Here is a 16,326-nt window from a genome sequence, read left to right as displayed (position 1 = left end):
GTTAAGGAGAGATCTCAAACCACGAGTGTACTGTCAGTGTCTGTTACATTGAATCATCCGGCCTTCCTGTCTGCCCGGAGGATACACATGATGAAGATGGTTTCTGGCTTAGGGTGAGGGTAGAGGATCATTACCACCAGTGTTTAGTACAACCTCATGCAAATGAACAAGATACTGACAGCCAGAAAAAGCAAATAAATGGAGAATGGGAACAAGACAGCTAATGAAATGTAACGACCTGTAACACAGTTAGAAATTGTGTGAAAGAAGGAGTGCATGGAAAAACGAAAAACAGAAAAGTAGCTCACAAAAATGCTTATATACGGGCCTGGGTGATTATTGAGTATTTTCGGGCAAGAAAATATTTGATGCACATCAGAGTAAATAGAAACTTTTAACTCAATTCTAAAATAGAAAAAAAACAACAACTTGTAACCCAGAAACTACAAGTAAACTTTGAGGGATGAAAAATGCATTAAATCCCCCTGAAGAATATGAAATACTCCATGTTCTGGACTGAGACAGCTTCTACTTTTTCTTATTGCTCTGCTGACATGAGAAATGTCATACAATGAATAAACAGGTCTGCACTTATTCAACTCAAACCTCTACAAGGTCTTGCAATTGGACTCTTAGTTTCCCTACAGAGCAGGTTTTTTGCTTTGTTCTGTTTTCACAGAGGACAGCTGAAGTCGAGTACCAGCGTTCAGTGTTGCAGAGTAATATTCACCAACAATGTGCTCTACAAAGTTGATTTTGATGAGTGTCCGGTACCAACAGTGGACATGGGAAGAAAGATTAAATAAAAACATGACCTCAAAACAAACCCATGACGGAGTAGTTAATTTCTTTGATCCAGAAAGGAGCACATCTTTGCAGAAAAAGTACACTGTAAGGAACTCCAACTTTAGTGCCCTGAAGTTTTCTTATTATTGGATCACAATACGATATAAAGAAAATATATGACTGGTATCATACTGCGAGTTCCACTCTGATCTATATAGCCACAGAGTTGCTGCAGAGTCATTTGCCATAGATTTCTGTACCCAAAGTCAATTTTTTTTGTGCCCACATGGAAGCAAAAATCTGTTATTCTGAGGTTTAACAACCATCAAAAAATTAAATATTTCATAGATCTGTCATCATTGGAAGCTGTTTAGAAATAATTGCTAAAAAAGAAAAAAAAAACTCATTTATTATTTGGTTTGGGTCCACACTGATCCTCCATATTCCGATCCAAGAGCCTAAACAGTGACACATTAGCATTTTATCTTGTAATTTTGATGATTATGGCTTACGGATAATGAAAACCCCAAATGCTGTGTCTCAGAAAATCAGAATACTATAGAAAATGTCATTAATGGAAGCTTATGGTGTCACACTCTAATCAGCCAATTAACTCAAAACACCTGCAAAGGTTTCATGAGCCTTTAAGCAGTCTCTCTCTGAGTTAGAAGACAGTCATCGACACCCTTCACAAGGACGGTAAGCCACAAAAGGTCATTGCTGAAGAAGATGGTTCGAATACTAGCCAGGGACAACAAATGTTGCATTCCCAGCCACTCATGAACCAGAGACAACGTCAGAGGCGGTAGGGAGAAAATAAACTGGACTATCAAATAAATTCTGCATTTTATTTGGAAATCAAGATCCCAGGGTATCAAAGAAGAGCAATGAGGGACAAAATACATAATACTAGAAGTCCAGTGAGAAGTTTCCACAATCAGTGTAAGAAATTGTGTGAATATAATTCCATTTTGGGGTGCCGTGTCATGCTGAAGTTGGTCCACTGTGTTTTTTGAAGTCCACAGTCAATGCCGCCATCCACCAGTACATTCTACAGCATTTGATGCTTCCCTCTGCATATAAGCCTTATGGAGATGTTGATTTTGTTTTCCAGCAGGACTCTGCCAAAGATACCAAAAGCTGGTTTAACCATTATGGTGTTCTTGTTCTTGATTGGCCAGAAAACTCCTCTGACCTGAACCCTACAAAAAATCTATAGGCTGTTGTCAAAACTAAGTTGAACTGAAGGAAGCTATCACAGCAATCTGGGCTTCCATTAAACCTAAGCATTGCCACAGGCTGATGGTGTCTATGTGCAAGCAAGTATTGAGTATAAGTATAAATAAAATTGTACACACTTTTCAGAAATCTGACATTTGTGCTTAAAACATATGATTTTGATTGGTCTAATTTGATATTCAGCTTTTTTTGAAACACTGAATTATGGGTTTTCAAAAAATTGAAATATTTTACTCTTAATGAATCTATAAAATTACAGTTTCATTTCTGAAATTACTGGCAAAAAATACTGGACTATTACGCAATATTTGTTTTTATATATGTACTAAAACATTTAATAAAACTACTAAAATGTACAAATTCAGATGAGGTTCTGTTTGATTCTTGTATAGTTTTTGTGGACTGAGTTTTATACTCAAGCTTTTGTTAATGTATGTATGATATAAAGAGATTTTCTAATAACTGAGCTAATAGCTCAAGAGAAGGCTGATGATGTTCCTTTATTACAAAGCCAGAGGCTATTGAAGGCCTAGCTGGACTAAGTTGAATGTGTTTTCTGATGGGTGCTAAAATTACCTTGGTAAAAAAAAGAAGCCAATCTAATTTGGATTTAATAGGTGCAAATGAAATTAATATGCAATCTAATGAAACTAATATTGTGAATCAATTTGAACACAAAATTAAATTTTCATGGTTGGTCCCAAGTGAGATACTATGCTATAGTGTTGTGAGGATCTGCACTAATAAAGTGAATATGATAATAAAGAAGGTTCATCTGTCATACACAGACAGTGTGCAGAGTAATTTGAAAGGAGAAATGGGTTTTGTGCAAGAAAATTAATCTTCAGATAATCACTGTCTACACTGAAAAGTATTTGAAGGTTTTAGAAGTGTAACAAAAAAGTATTTTGTGTTCTCTGGTGGTTCCTTTTCACCTTGATTTAAATATTTTGTCAACTTCTGACTATTTTAGTTCATACAAAGATGAACTGATGTAACAGTACTAAATATAAACTCTGAACACTGAGAAACTGAATATTTTGAGTCTGACTAAAAGTTAATAGCATATATTTATAGTAAACCGTTTTAATGTGTAGACTCAGCAACATAACAGCTTAAAACAACTTAAAACAAAAATGATTAACTGGAAGTAGTTAACTTTCAGGTTTTCTGTGCACTAGAGTTGTGGAAAAGAATAAAAGTCTGTGGTGAAAGGTTTTTATTTTATACCCAGTATGACTCCTTAGGCACAGACATTTTTCTATCATAGCCAATAAACCTGAAAACTCCAAGAAAAGTTTCTGTCTTCTAACAACAAGAGCAAAAAATCCTGACCAGGCTTGGGTTACAATGTGGCATCAATCAGCCTTTTAAGTGTACTCAGAAGACTATACAGTTTTGTATACTATTTATTTCTTATTTGGTTAAAGTTTTTTTTAAGGAAGGGATTTATTTTTGCCCTTTTTGTAAGAGGACATAATTTTTTCCTAGAGTTTTCAGGCCTAATTTCTATTATAGCAAAATGTCTGTACTTAAGGAATCAAAATGGTTATAAAATAAAACTCCATGTCCACAAATATGCAGACTCCTATTATTTTTCCAAACTTTAATGCACATAAAATTAACTACTTCCAGGTAATCCTTTTTGGTTTTAAATTACTGTTATGTTGCTCAGTTCGGTGATTAAAAAAAGTTAATGGTATATATGTACATCAAACCTTCTTAGTCAGATTCAATAGAAGAGAGGAAATCTTCCAAATACCTAGCTACACACAAGGTTGAAGAAATTTCTTAATCCAAGTCATAATTTTACACAAGTATCTTTTTGTTGAACCTAAATTTGTTCACCTTTAATCTCATGTAAATTATTTAAGATTAAAGACATTTAAGGACTGAAACTTCCTGCAGATAAACTCCAATCCAAAGGAAAACATCAGTTTGACATTTAGCAAGACAACATGTACAAGAAAGCTTAAATGATTCCACATGCTCATACAAAGACAAATTAGCAATAAATCAGAGAGAGGACACAAGCGCAACAGTTCTCTGTGACGCAGGGAGAGTTTGGATGAATGAGTAATTTTGTAGATGTGAATACCATTTGCAACACAAGTATCTCTGTTTCAGCAGCTGACAAATATAACCAGTGATGTCACCACCATCTCGGGCAGATGCAATCAAAACAGATTTTCTACAAAAGAAAAGGCACATAAAGAACTCATTCTGTCTCATTTTTCCTCATTTCCTGACATGAAAACCACATCAAATTAGGGACACCAGTTTCAAAATACCCTGAACAAAAAGCTGCCTTTAGCTTACATTTTTAGTATTTAAAGGTCTATTTTTGGGGAAATTTAGTCAACAGTTAATTTATCTTGTCAATCAAGTGTGTAAATCCACTGTTTCACATGCGACATTGTAGTGTCAAGAGCAAAAACATTGAGCTTTCTTTGCAGCCAGTTGGACACTCTAGGAAAAAAAAAAGAGGGCACACAGAGCCCCTGCTGGATGGAGTCTGACAAAAGACTGACATCGGCATATATTCTCCGAGATACAGGGCAGCACAGAATGATTAACAACTCGTGCTTTGAGGTATTAAAAAAATAAATACAAAAAGTAAAAAACGATTACAAGCTTGATCTGCTAACCATATGCCTAGCTCCACAATAATAATTAGCACATACTTGGGAATCTGAAGTCTCCTCTATCACCTCCCTCTTTAAAAAAAATTTTTTTAAAAATCCAGCATCCATATTTCAAGATGTCTTTTAAACCCTGAATTTGTTGTTTGTGATGTTTTAAAAAGACATTCAAAGTAAGAGTGCTCAGATTGAAAATTATATCAAGAGATCTCTGCAGCACAAACAGGACCAAAAATGAGTTCCAGGGTTAAGAGTCAAGAGGACTTAACATGATTGAAATAAAGATATAAAAAGGCATTTTCTTTAAAGAAAAATTTAAATGGAAAAGGAAACCATCTTTGAGGAAAACATGTTTTGTGAACCCAGAGCAGAACAGTTTGGGCGTAGCAGTGGAGCTTTTATAGGTTTGTGACAAGTCTCTTATGAAAAAGAAACGTGAATCTCAACTAACACTTGAAAGGTTTGTATGCGTCTTCAAGTGAAACCATCAGACATATCAAATAAATGTTAAAACAGAAAACAATCAGGGGTGTTCAGAGAGAAATCTGTTGAAAGAATGTTAGAAGTGAAGGTCTTCAATTTTTCAAGAGGACATAAGCATAGGCACAGATCTCACATCACCTTATGCCGACTGAAAGGTAGATAGTTTTAATTACTTAATAATGAATCCCAACCTAAAACAAAGTAAATGCCATCATTATGACCTCTAATCTGACAGTACAAAAATAACTTAAAAGGTAGAACACAGCTGGTAGTAAGACAGAGTAAACCCGCTTTGAGAACACAAAAATAATACAAATGGAATGTTTTTGGCAAAGACGCTGCAGCATATTTGTCGGAAACATTTTGTGTACCTGACAATGCTTGAGAAAACACAATGGATATTACAAAAGTCACCTTTGACTGAGGTTGAATTACAACGATATTTAGTAATACACATCAGACTTGCTGCGTCTAACCCTGAATGCCTCTGTAAGACTGCTGAGTAGGGGTACATCTAACTAGAGGGCTAAAAATAAAAAACTATTAAAAATTATTGTCACAAATATAAAAACCCAGGTGGGAAGCAGGCTGGAATACAAAGTGAGTGGCTTATGACACGAAAATTGTAGATTGACGTAACCATAAATGCATAAGACACAAAAACAATTCTGTTAAATTCAGAACCTCTAACCATGACAACAGCAAATGTAATTTACTGTGTCTAAATTTTGTATCTACTGTGTTTAAAGCACAGTGTAAACATGCAAGCAGTAGAGGTCACCACAATACACACAACAAATTATATGTGTGTATGCGTCTGCAGCACGCGAGTACATTGTTCTACATGTTTCAAAATGTTCTGCCTTAGATGCTCGACATAGCTCAAAAGTTTTCACAAACAATGACCTAAGATATTGCACATATTTATTTACAAAAATGTTTGATATAGTTTCAGTGTTGATTAATTATAAAAGTATAAAGCAAAGAAATAAATCTTCATAAAAGCATTAAATGCATTTTTTTTTTCAAAATAAAGACTTAAAATAAAAAAAAACTGAAAAAATAGGCAATTGCTGCAGACTACTAATTTAAAATGCATTTTTGAAGAAAATTGCCCCTTTTTAAGCTTCCTGACCTGAGCAGCTGTCTTACATTAACAGAGATCCCCACATGAGAAATTTTGCACTAGAAATGGGTTATATGGTGTTAAAATTTCCCAAGCTGGCAAAGTCAGCTAACAACAGCTGGCACTATACTAAGACATTAAGTTGCTAATAGCTGATGTACCCATCTAATCAAGAAACCCTGCTAAACTAAGTCATATTTATGCACAAACAGCTGACTGAATAAAATTGGCTCATTTTAGGCAATGCTTGCTTCACACAGTAAATGTGCACAAAACAGGAGAAAAGACGGAGGGCAACTAAAGTATCAATGTCTCATTTAGACATTGGATTGGTTCCCAAAAAGGTTCTAAAGTACAGATTCATAAAAACTGTTTTTTAATATGTTGCACTTACAACATATAATGTGGGAGTTTAATCTTTTCCTTATAATGACTGGTAATAAATATTTAAGCACGCAAAGGTCCCCCAATAACAAGCATAAAGATGTACATTGATTAGATTTATTGCTACAAAGTCAAGCATCTCCAGCATTATGATAACGACCAAAGTAATCATAAAACACCAATTCTAGTTATATAGGTGTAATAAATAATGGGTCATGCCCTAAAGAAAAGCCCACATTTCTCTTTGCAGGTTGCTCTCTCTGTTAAATGCTACTGTAATAAGCTAAGAGGGTTCAAGGGCATTAGTAGAAATTCCTGAGAAATTATCGAACTATCAAACAGAGGAAAAAAAGTACCGTAGTCTAAGGCTTCTTGGAAAGGAAAGAAAAAAATATTACAACTCTGGGATTCTGGGTTTAAACTCTGGGTTTTACTGGGATCCTGCAAAAATGCTGGGAATGTGTGTCATTTAGGTAAAAACGCATATTTAAAAAAAATCCTCTCTTTCCTAAAAGAACACAAGTAATATATCTGTAAAACATTTCCTTCGTTTTGGTAAAGGGTCACCTATATGACAGGCAACTGATGGGTTACCATCAGTAGAAGTCCAGCATCGTGGGATTGGTCTGATATAACCGTTTTTAACAAGGCCACTGTGTGTAGACCACATAGATTACAGAAAAACATGTTTGTGTAAGCGCAGTGAAATTAACCTGTAAAAATGTGTCAGCATTTGTTCATGCTAACATCTAAAAACAAGAATGTCTCCCTCTTTGTTCTTGAATTGAGAAAATTAGAAAATACTGTATATCTATGTAAATTATAAAACCTCCATGGATCACTAAATCGCGTGTGAAAAGTAATGTCTTTTTAATATTTCAACAATTTATTATTTTATGGTAAAGTATTAGAAATTCAATAGATATGCATTTGACATATACAGCAACAAAAACTGTAATAAATAATATAAGATATTCCAGCTCTAAAAATAAGTGCAACTGAGCCAGCATATCCCTCTGCTCCCATTACAGGAAAAAAGGTCCTGCACTTGTTTTCTGTCTATTAAAGTTCATTTGCATTTAAGAAATAGGATTATATGTAGATATGTATAGCCACATACTACACAAATCCAAAGCAAAGCCTGTAAATGGATAAAATTAGAGGCACAACAAACACCCCGGAGGAGCTGTGTGGCTGAACAAATAAAGCCGGAGAGCACCCAAACACACACACACACACAGTGAACTGTAACAGCAGGGAGGCACTGGAGCAGAATTCAGATAAAGCTGAATATTTTATGAGCTGTGTTGTCTGTTTGCAACTCTGAGTCCTACCCAGTGTTAATGGAGATGATTTCAATCAGAGGGTTCTTTCTAATCTTCGGCAAGTCCAATCTCGCACCTCCAAGTCTCCTTCCACCATCTTTCTTCTGACCCAGCAAGCGAACAGAGTGACCTGGTGACACATGATGACAAATCAAACATTTTTTATGCTAAGAGTCTTAGCATATCAGGTAAAGGCAACTAAACATAAAAAAAGATCATCATTCAATTATTTGGACAAAATTATTTTGCAGTGCAATTACTATCAGAACATGTACAAATGAAGGTTGTTCAAGATCAGAAAAATACATCAGTCACACTTCAGAAATGAAGGCTCACACTAGCTGTAATCTGTCTTCATAGACGCTCAAACATGCAGTATAAGCAATCATGATTATTACTACACACTACAACCATATGTCCTGCAGCAATCCCTTAGCTTCTATGGTGAAGTAGTCCTTGGCTTTGGCATGAATATATGCCATAAACAAAAAGAGGAGCATTTTGAAAGATGTTTGTTACATCTTTAATGAAACTGAAAGCTGTCTTAGATAACATTATACTATAAAGCCTGAAAATCTTTAAACCTGAAACACATCATAATCTCAAAATCCCACAAACACAAATATTGTGAAATGGGTGTATGAGAATGAAAGTTGGTCAATGTCATAACTTACAATTTTGATCAATTCCATAAACAATGCAATAATTGCTCGTAATATCCCACATATTAGGCTCCAAATATGTCTGTGCACAGCAGAGTGACAATGTTGGTTAATTCCAGAGAACGAATACACGTGCCAGCATTTTTAGTTTTCTAAATCTTATTTCTTTTGTCTTGAGTAGCCTTTATGTCATGTGTTTTTACCCAGGGTCAGGATACAAAACATGAATATTTCAATCTTCTGTGCTTTCAGCTTACTTGTGCTGGATATTTCTGTTTGACAGTTTGTGTTGTCTTGATTTTGGTTACAGGAAGTAAAATAACTACTACTTTATGAAAAATTATTGGTCTACGGCAATGTAACAACTCATAATGTTCTATTCTTCCAATCTGATTCAAGGTAAAGACAGTCTCACCCTCCTAATATCTCACCCTGATATCTACATCTCACCTAGGGAGATGTAGATCATTAAGTTTTTCTGTGTGCTTTGAGCACCAAACTAAATTCAAAGAAATGTTTTTGCTTTGGAAAGTATTTGACTTGACTTGAAAGACGATGCATTTGGGACATGAGACATAACATACATTGTGGTAAGTAGGGCACCAATTTGCATAAATTAATTCCTATAATTATTTTCAAGCTATTACAACTGCAGACAATGAAGGGTACACATGAATTAATGAATCGGTTCAATTACAGGTTTCTACTCCATTCAGATTTTATATTAGGTACAAACTGCTTCTACAATATGATGTATAATTTTGGGGGCTATTGCAAAGTTACAAACATAATTGAAAATTCACCAATGTCCATATTTTGATGAGTGTAAATAAAATAATGAAGCCTCCTTACTCTACCATCTAACAGGGTACCAGCTGTAGGTGTGCAAAATGGAGGCACTGAGGGATGGAATTGTCTTCCTGTTTTCATCCGCTCTACATGAGTCTCCAGGGAGGGAGGGATCAGGCTGGGAAGCGCAGTTATCAATTGGTAGATAAAAATGACAATCTGCCCCAGTGGAGGACAAAGAGCCAATCAGTGAGGCGTGACTGCTCGTAATATCCCAGAACAAGCAAGGAAATGAGTAACGTTCCCCAGTGGAAAACAGCTGAGACTTTGAGCACATTTGGCCGTCCTTTCTTCAAGATCTCTGAGTCTACGTGTAAGGATGAGACAAGGACACAAAACTGTTGTATGTTCATATACAATGGTAACTAGTCTATTTTTTATTGCTAACCAATTAAAAGCTGAACATATGAGCAAACCTCTCCTTATAAAAAGACGCTAAGGGTCTTACTGCTTTTAAGTGATATTTAATGGTAAAAATAAGGGGAAAAAATTATTTCAATTTGCTTCAAAATGCACCATAAATAAACTGCCCAAATGTATAATTAGTTGGTATATATCAGGAGAAAGCAATTACCTAAATTACCTTGGTAGTGGATGTTGCAGATGTTTCTCCAATTATAAAAATAAAACCCCCGAAAATGAACAGAATTTGTGAATGTGATCACAGGCCGAGACTCGAGAAATAATCTCAATACCAGCAGGGAATCACTCCAGGAATATTTCCAAAGCCTAATTCAATTTGAGAGCCGGGGCGTGCATAAATGAGGGGCAACAAATAAAATAGCCATCATGAGTTGCTGAACAAAAGAAAGAAAGCTTCCCCATTTATCATTTCAATTACAAAGCTTAGAGAGGCCAACTGTTGTGACATCACCACACAGAGGAAGACACATCATTGTGTCACATTTTCTTGATATTGATTGTGCTCTTCCCCATTCCTCTTGTGCACCTTTTCCAATCTGCCCTTGTTCCTTTCTCCTGATCATAAATACAAACCAACATAAATCTTTCTGTGCACCCATAAGGGCCCATTAAAATATTACAGAGAAAATGAAGGAGAAGGGTATACAGGTGAATGAATAGAATATGATATAAATATATGAAAGATGAACAAGACAGCAGGATGGATGGATGGACGAACAGAGGCAGATTTCTGAAAGGATGACCTGTCGACCTGTGTGTGATGTCTTAAGTGGTTGGTCCTGTTGTGCTCACTCCTTCGATTGAAAATCAGTGAGTAGGACTTAAGGGGGAAGGGGACAGTTGGGAACTGAAGTAAATGAGGAGGGAGAAAAAATTTTTCTCATATTTTCCCAATCTAAGCATTTGTACAGTGACATCTCTCCAACTGGAAAAGAAATCTGTTTAATGTTTTTTTTTTTTTAATTACCGTAATTTTTCTATTTATGTACCGCATTTTACAAACTAAAAGTCACACTTTTTGTCAAAGTTTGGCTGGTTCTGCAACTTAGCCATGTACAACTGTATGCAACATCCTGCATGCAAGTTATTTTTAATGTTGCAAATTAAGAAAGACCTGTCTACAGAAAAAAAAAAACATTTTTGCACTAGTGCATAATTCACATCCATTTCAAACTTTATCACGAGTAATTACAAATAACATCTCCTAATAGTTATGTTATCCGTACTAGTAGAAGATGAGCAATGCATAATTTTTTTTATAGTTGAAACAAACAATGCCAAATAACAGTGTCCCATTACATTTTTATAATTTCAAATGTTTAAATCAAAATCTTTTAAGTTGCCTTTGACTTTCACATTGGATTTTGTTATAAATTGTACAGCCTTCTGACCTTTATTTAATTCTTGTTACATTGGTATGTACCTCTATTTTAGGAAAATTTTAATGTAGATATTTGTTTTGATAAACTTTCATTCTGCCACCTTGAACTTGTTTTCTCAATGGTGAACATGAACGTAGAACCAAGTTATGCCTTGCGATGTTCCTTAATGCAAAGTGCTTGAAAAGAGCTTAAACATCAGCAAAGCTTAAAAGCTTTGAAGCTTGACAGGTACAAACTCCACACAGGTTCATCGGGTCGTTTTTTAGAGAGGCTCACAGAGCATTAAAAAACTCCTCTACATTTCTTCTGATCACTTTCTACAAATGTGAATATATTTGCTTGTCTTCTTATAGAACATCTTAATTTCCTTTTCCTTATCATATGTACTTTATTTTCTTCGGCACTGACATTTGCAAACAATGTGCTTATAATGGTGAACCAACATCAAAAGGTTATGTGGGCAGCATTTTACCTTTCCTCATACATTAAGCTGTCTAAGCTTTCCTACTTCTTTCTATTCCAACAATTTTATTAATAAAGCTTTGCAGTTTCTGGTCACAAAACAGAGATGTTGATGAAGGACTAATCTCCAAAACAAATGAACAATGTTTAATTTTGTATTTGTAACAGCACAATTAAAATTATTTTGCCCAACTTTGGTGTAAGCCTCTTAAAACATTTTACTGCTTATTTAAAGTGTTTTCTTCTTCCTAAACAGAACTTCCATATTTATCGGCTGTGCACAGCAAAAAAATAAAAACAGGAAATCCAGCCATTTTACATTTTAGAGAAGTAAATCCTACAGTTGTCAATGTTTCATTTTTATGTACGTGCCACTGGGGTAAAAAAAAAAACAAAAAAAACTAAGGGTAGTCACAGCTGTGTCCACAGTTAAAGAGTAAATTAGCATCTGGCACAGTTAAAAAATCTATCTGTGTAAGCAAACTTGGAACAATGAAAGCCCTCTAACACCCACCAAACTATTAATGCTGTAAAATGGTTAGCAACACAAGACTGAGCAGCGGTAATTGTAATTTCTGCAACTGTATAAATTATGTCAATACATACTAATTAAACCCAACTGAGGTATTGCAAGGCACTTTCACAGGCATAAAGAAATGATGTGCACTGAACTTTTTTTCTGAACAGAATGGACAGTTTCACTGCCTAAAGTTCATAAAAGCATAGTGTGTACTTCTGTCATGAGGAAAACAGACCTGCAAGCAATTCTGGCTCAGAAAAGACATGCAACTATTACCAGTTCATTGACGTTAGTATTTTAGTAGCCATTACGAAAGGCAAATCCCCCATCTTAAAGGGTTTATGCCCAGGCCTCCGAGACAAGAAAACAGCTCTCAGTTTATACGAGGTCATAAAGGACTGTAATGATACTGGGGAAATTGGTTTCTGTGGAGGAGGTGATGGTGGGAGGAGAAAGAGAGAAGGTAAAATGTGACAGAAAAAAAAAACAGGATCAAAAAATGCTTGGAAGAGGGTGCAAATGGTAAATAGAAGGGAAGGGTTAAATCGGAAAAACCCTTAATCAGAAAGAAGGAAGGGGGGAAAGCATCAAATATGCATCCTCACATACGCAATAACTATAAGCAGGCAATTTAAAGGTGATGGCACATTTAAAAAATCAAGCCTTAGTTCAGCTGTCCTTCATTAAAATGAAGCCTGCAGTGCACACTGATAGACTTACACAAGCAGCTCAAACTCAATCTGTTCTTTATTAGAAAAACAGCTGGGGGTGTATGACAGCTTGACTGGACTCCCTCACTGGAAACTCTCTGACCTTCATTAAACTGTTAAGTGCAGTGGTTCACTAACAGTTTAAATGGATGACCTAATCAGTGACATGTGAGCCTGTCAATAAGCTTAACACAAGAAACAGATATTTTTAACAAGCACCTCAGTCAGCTAGACCAATATTAATTACAAACACATTTCCCCATCATTAATCTTCAAAATTTAAGAATGCTGATATGCATTTGCTTAAAAAACTAAAAATGATCTCATGATAAAACACTAATGATTTAAATAGTATGAAAGATGTTAAAATAATGCAGAGTAATAATTAGGGCACTCTTCTTAATTCATGAGATAGTCACTTAAATCACTTTCTGCCCTAATGCTCTGTTGCGCAGTCTTCTTTATTGGAAATAGATATGCAGTGTCTTGTAAAAAGTATTCATACGGCTCTAACCTTTTCATATTTTGTTGAATTTTTCCACTAGTTTTCAACTGTGGACATAGTGTCCCAACTGCTTTAGGTAATGACTTGCAATGGTCCAAATATGCTTTGATCTAAACTAGCAGTCTCAAATCTTGTGGGTCCTCAGGGCACACTGTCCTTCATGTTTTAAATGTTACTCCACTGAAACACACTGATTCATTTGTTTACATTATCTCCTTAGCATGCCTCGAATTGTTGCAGAACCCTGTTAATCACTCATTCATTTAAGCCATGTGTGCAGCACCAGGGAAACACCAATAATATGAACACTCTGAGGACCAAGGATGAGGACATCTGATCTGAACCATCACCTTGCAGCAATGATTGTATGTTTAGTTCTGCTTCAGCCTAAATATCTTTTGCAGCATCCAACAAGGTTTTTTTCCAGGATTGTCCTATGTTTAGTTCCACCTAGCCTCCCATCAAAACTGATCAGTTCTTTTGTTCCTGCAGAAGAATATCTTTTTAGCATGATGCATCCACATCCATGTTTCACTGTGTGTTCAGTGGTAGTTTCCCATCCGACATTGTGCTTTCTATGTGGTTTACTTTTTGTCTTATCTGACCAAAGCAGCTTCTTCCATTTTACAGCTTTTGCCACACTACAACTGGAACAACTTATGGCTACAACAACAGCTTTTTTCTTGCCACTCCTGCATGAAGGTCAGTTTGAGGACAACCAACACTTGGTTGTCGACTAATTGTCCAAATCTCTGTCAATCTCTGTACCTCTTCTAGAGTTTGCACTCAACAAACTCTAGAAGAGTTTATTGGGATTTATCACACTAAATCCAAATAAAATATATTGAAGTGCATGGCTGAAATGTGAAAGAAAAATGTAAGAAAAAAAATGTCCAAGTCATTTTGATAGGTGAAGGTGTAATTTTAAATTCCAGTTTCTTACAGACTGTTGCATATTCATTAATTTCCTGAGCTTACACAATCCCATAAATGTGTTTAGCTTGTGTGTCTTTTTGCTAAAAAATACCTTTAACAGCCTCGTCCACTACTTCCACCACTCGATCAATCTGTTGGACCTGCAGCACAGACATCAGGGAATACATTTATTGATATAGACAAAACAAGCCCACACAGTCAAACACAGGATACTGACAACACACAAACACACATACACTTATCCAGGTTTATTTAAGGTGGATATGTAAATCCACTCTAAGGCAGCATGCAATAAGCAGATAGGCAAACAAGTGCAGAACGATACAATCACAACAAGTTTCTTCCAGTTAGGATTAAGCAATATGGATTTTCTAAATGCCAATTAGTGTGTATGTACATAGGCAGAGCAGCATGTTTGGTTTGTATTGACCAATGCAATGAAACTGCAGCAGAGTTTTAACAATGTGAAACAAAAGTCAATGAAATATAAGTTTAAACAAAAAAGAATAATTGGGAGCATAAAGTAACATATAGGTAATTAAAAAGGTCTTTCAAATAAGATACCAAAGAATCTCTCAAACACAATCATTTCATAAGTAAGTAAAAGTCATCCTCCTTTTCGTCTCCTAAGTAGACAGAACAATCCTGCAGTTCTAGCAGCTTAAGACCCCTCTAATTCATGCAAAGATAATAAGCATACACTTGGCCACAGCTTAAATTTAATCAGACTGTTGGAAAGCTCAACTAATTTTTTTAAAGAAGAAATAAATGTTCACACTGAGCAGTACTTATTTTATTAATTTGCCTCGCTACTATGTTATTAAGAGCAGTAAAATGAGAACAGCAAAAGGTCGTTAAAAAGACATGCATAGGAACCTAAAGAGGTGAAAAAATAAATAGCATGATTTTCTTTGACATAATTTCTCCTTTCATTCTCCCAAGCGTTCCCCTAAGTCACTCTCCTCCTCTGCTCTTGGAGGTTTGTGGACTTGTCATTGGCTCTGTCTGCCCACAGGTCCATTACCCAGAGTATTTTTCCAAATACATTCACATGGACACACACTGTGCTTTGCAGGCAGCCGTTGCATGCATGTTACACACTGAAATAAAACCTATTTCCTTGTAATAGCCAAGCAATCTGGATCCATTCAGAGCAGCAGCGGGTGTCCCTTTGTACAGTAAAGGTTTGGTAATGCTTACACTTTGCAAACTAATGCAGACCTCCAGTTTCAACTCTGTTTTCAAATCCTACTTTATATTCATAGGATACTCCTTAACTCAAAAATTGAGGAATGTTAAGAAGAAATGGAATCCGTCAGATTAGGGCTTGAAATAAATATACTGGAAGGAAAAATAGCTTAGATTTTGCCTGTCCTTTTTGTTAAATAGGATTCTTTACCTTTCACACAACTTTGTACATGACATACATTTATAAAGGCACTGTGTACTATAGTCAAACAGAATGTAGAAAATGAAGGGCTAGATTTATTATCACCTATTGGCAGTAGCCTGAAGATTTATAAAATTATCATTGGAAGGTAATTAAAAAAAATCATATTCAGCAACACAACAAGAAATGTTCAATCTTTGGAAAGACTGAATAAGTAGTGGCAAGCTGCGTAAGTGGGTGTGTGTCAGAGTCAGAATGTGACAGGTCTAGTTAAGATAGATGAAACACTGCAGGCTTGCGTGACTGCCTATGTACCTTATATAAGGTGCACTGTCATTCATTCAGACATAAAAACAGGTATACACAAAAAACAGATGAGACACAAAGGTCAATTAAAGAGAATAGATTTAGAAGGAAGTATCTTTTTTTAAACCGATCCCTTATCTAGCCGTTAGTGAAATCACAATAGACAAATTCTTAACTCATTTGCATATCATTTGAA

The 16,326-nt window shown here is 35.5% G+C and overlaps 1 protein-coding gene across 2 annotated transcripts in view; it reads right to left on the bottom strand.

Moving 5' to 3' along the window:
• Window positions 1-16,326, bottom strand: part of cdkal1 (CDK5 regulatory subunit associated protein 1-like 1) — a 195,799-nt gene that overhangs the window by 120,775 nt on the left and 58,698 nt on the right. For both annotated transcript variants that reach the window (XM_032558700.1, XM_032558699.1), the window contains 2 exons: window positions 14,526-14,574; window positions 7,995-8,115 (listed from right to left, as the gene is read on the bottom strand). In XM_032558700.1, coding sequence (XP_032414591.1) covers window positions 7,995-8,115; window positions 14,526-14,574 — 170 coding nt within the window. The remainder of the gene's footprint in view (window positions 1-7,994; window positions 8,116-14,525; window positions 14,575-16,326) is intronic.

Source organism: Xiphophorus hellerii, chromosome 3 (genome assembly GCF_003331165.1).
Source record: "Xiphophorus hellerii strain 12219 chromosome 3, Xiphophorus_hellerii-4.1, whole genome shotgun sequence".
Classification (NCBI taxonomy): Eukaryota; Metazoa; Chordata; class Actinopteri; order Cyprinodontiformes; family Poeciliidae; genus Xiphophorus; species Xiphophorus hellerii.
The sequence above is the reverse complement of the archived record's forward strand: the minus strand, read 5'-3'. Positions and strand labels throughout refer to the sequence as shown.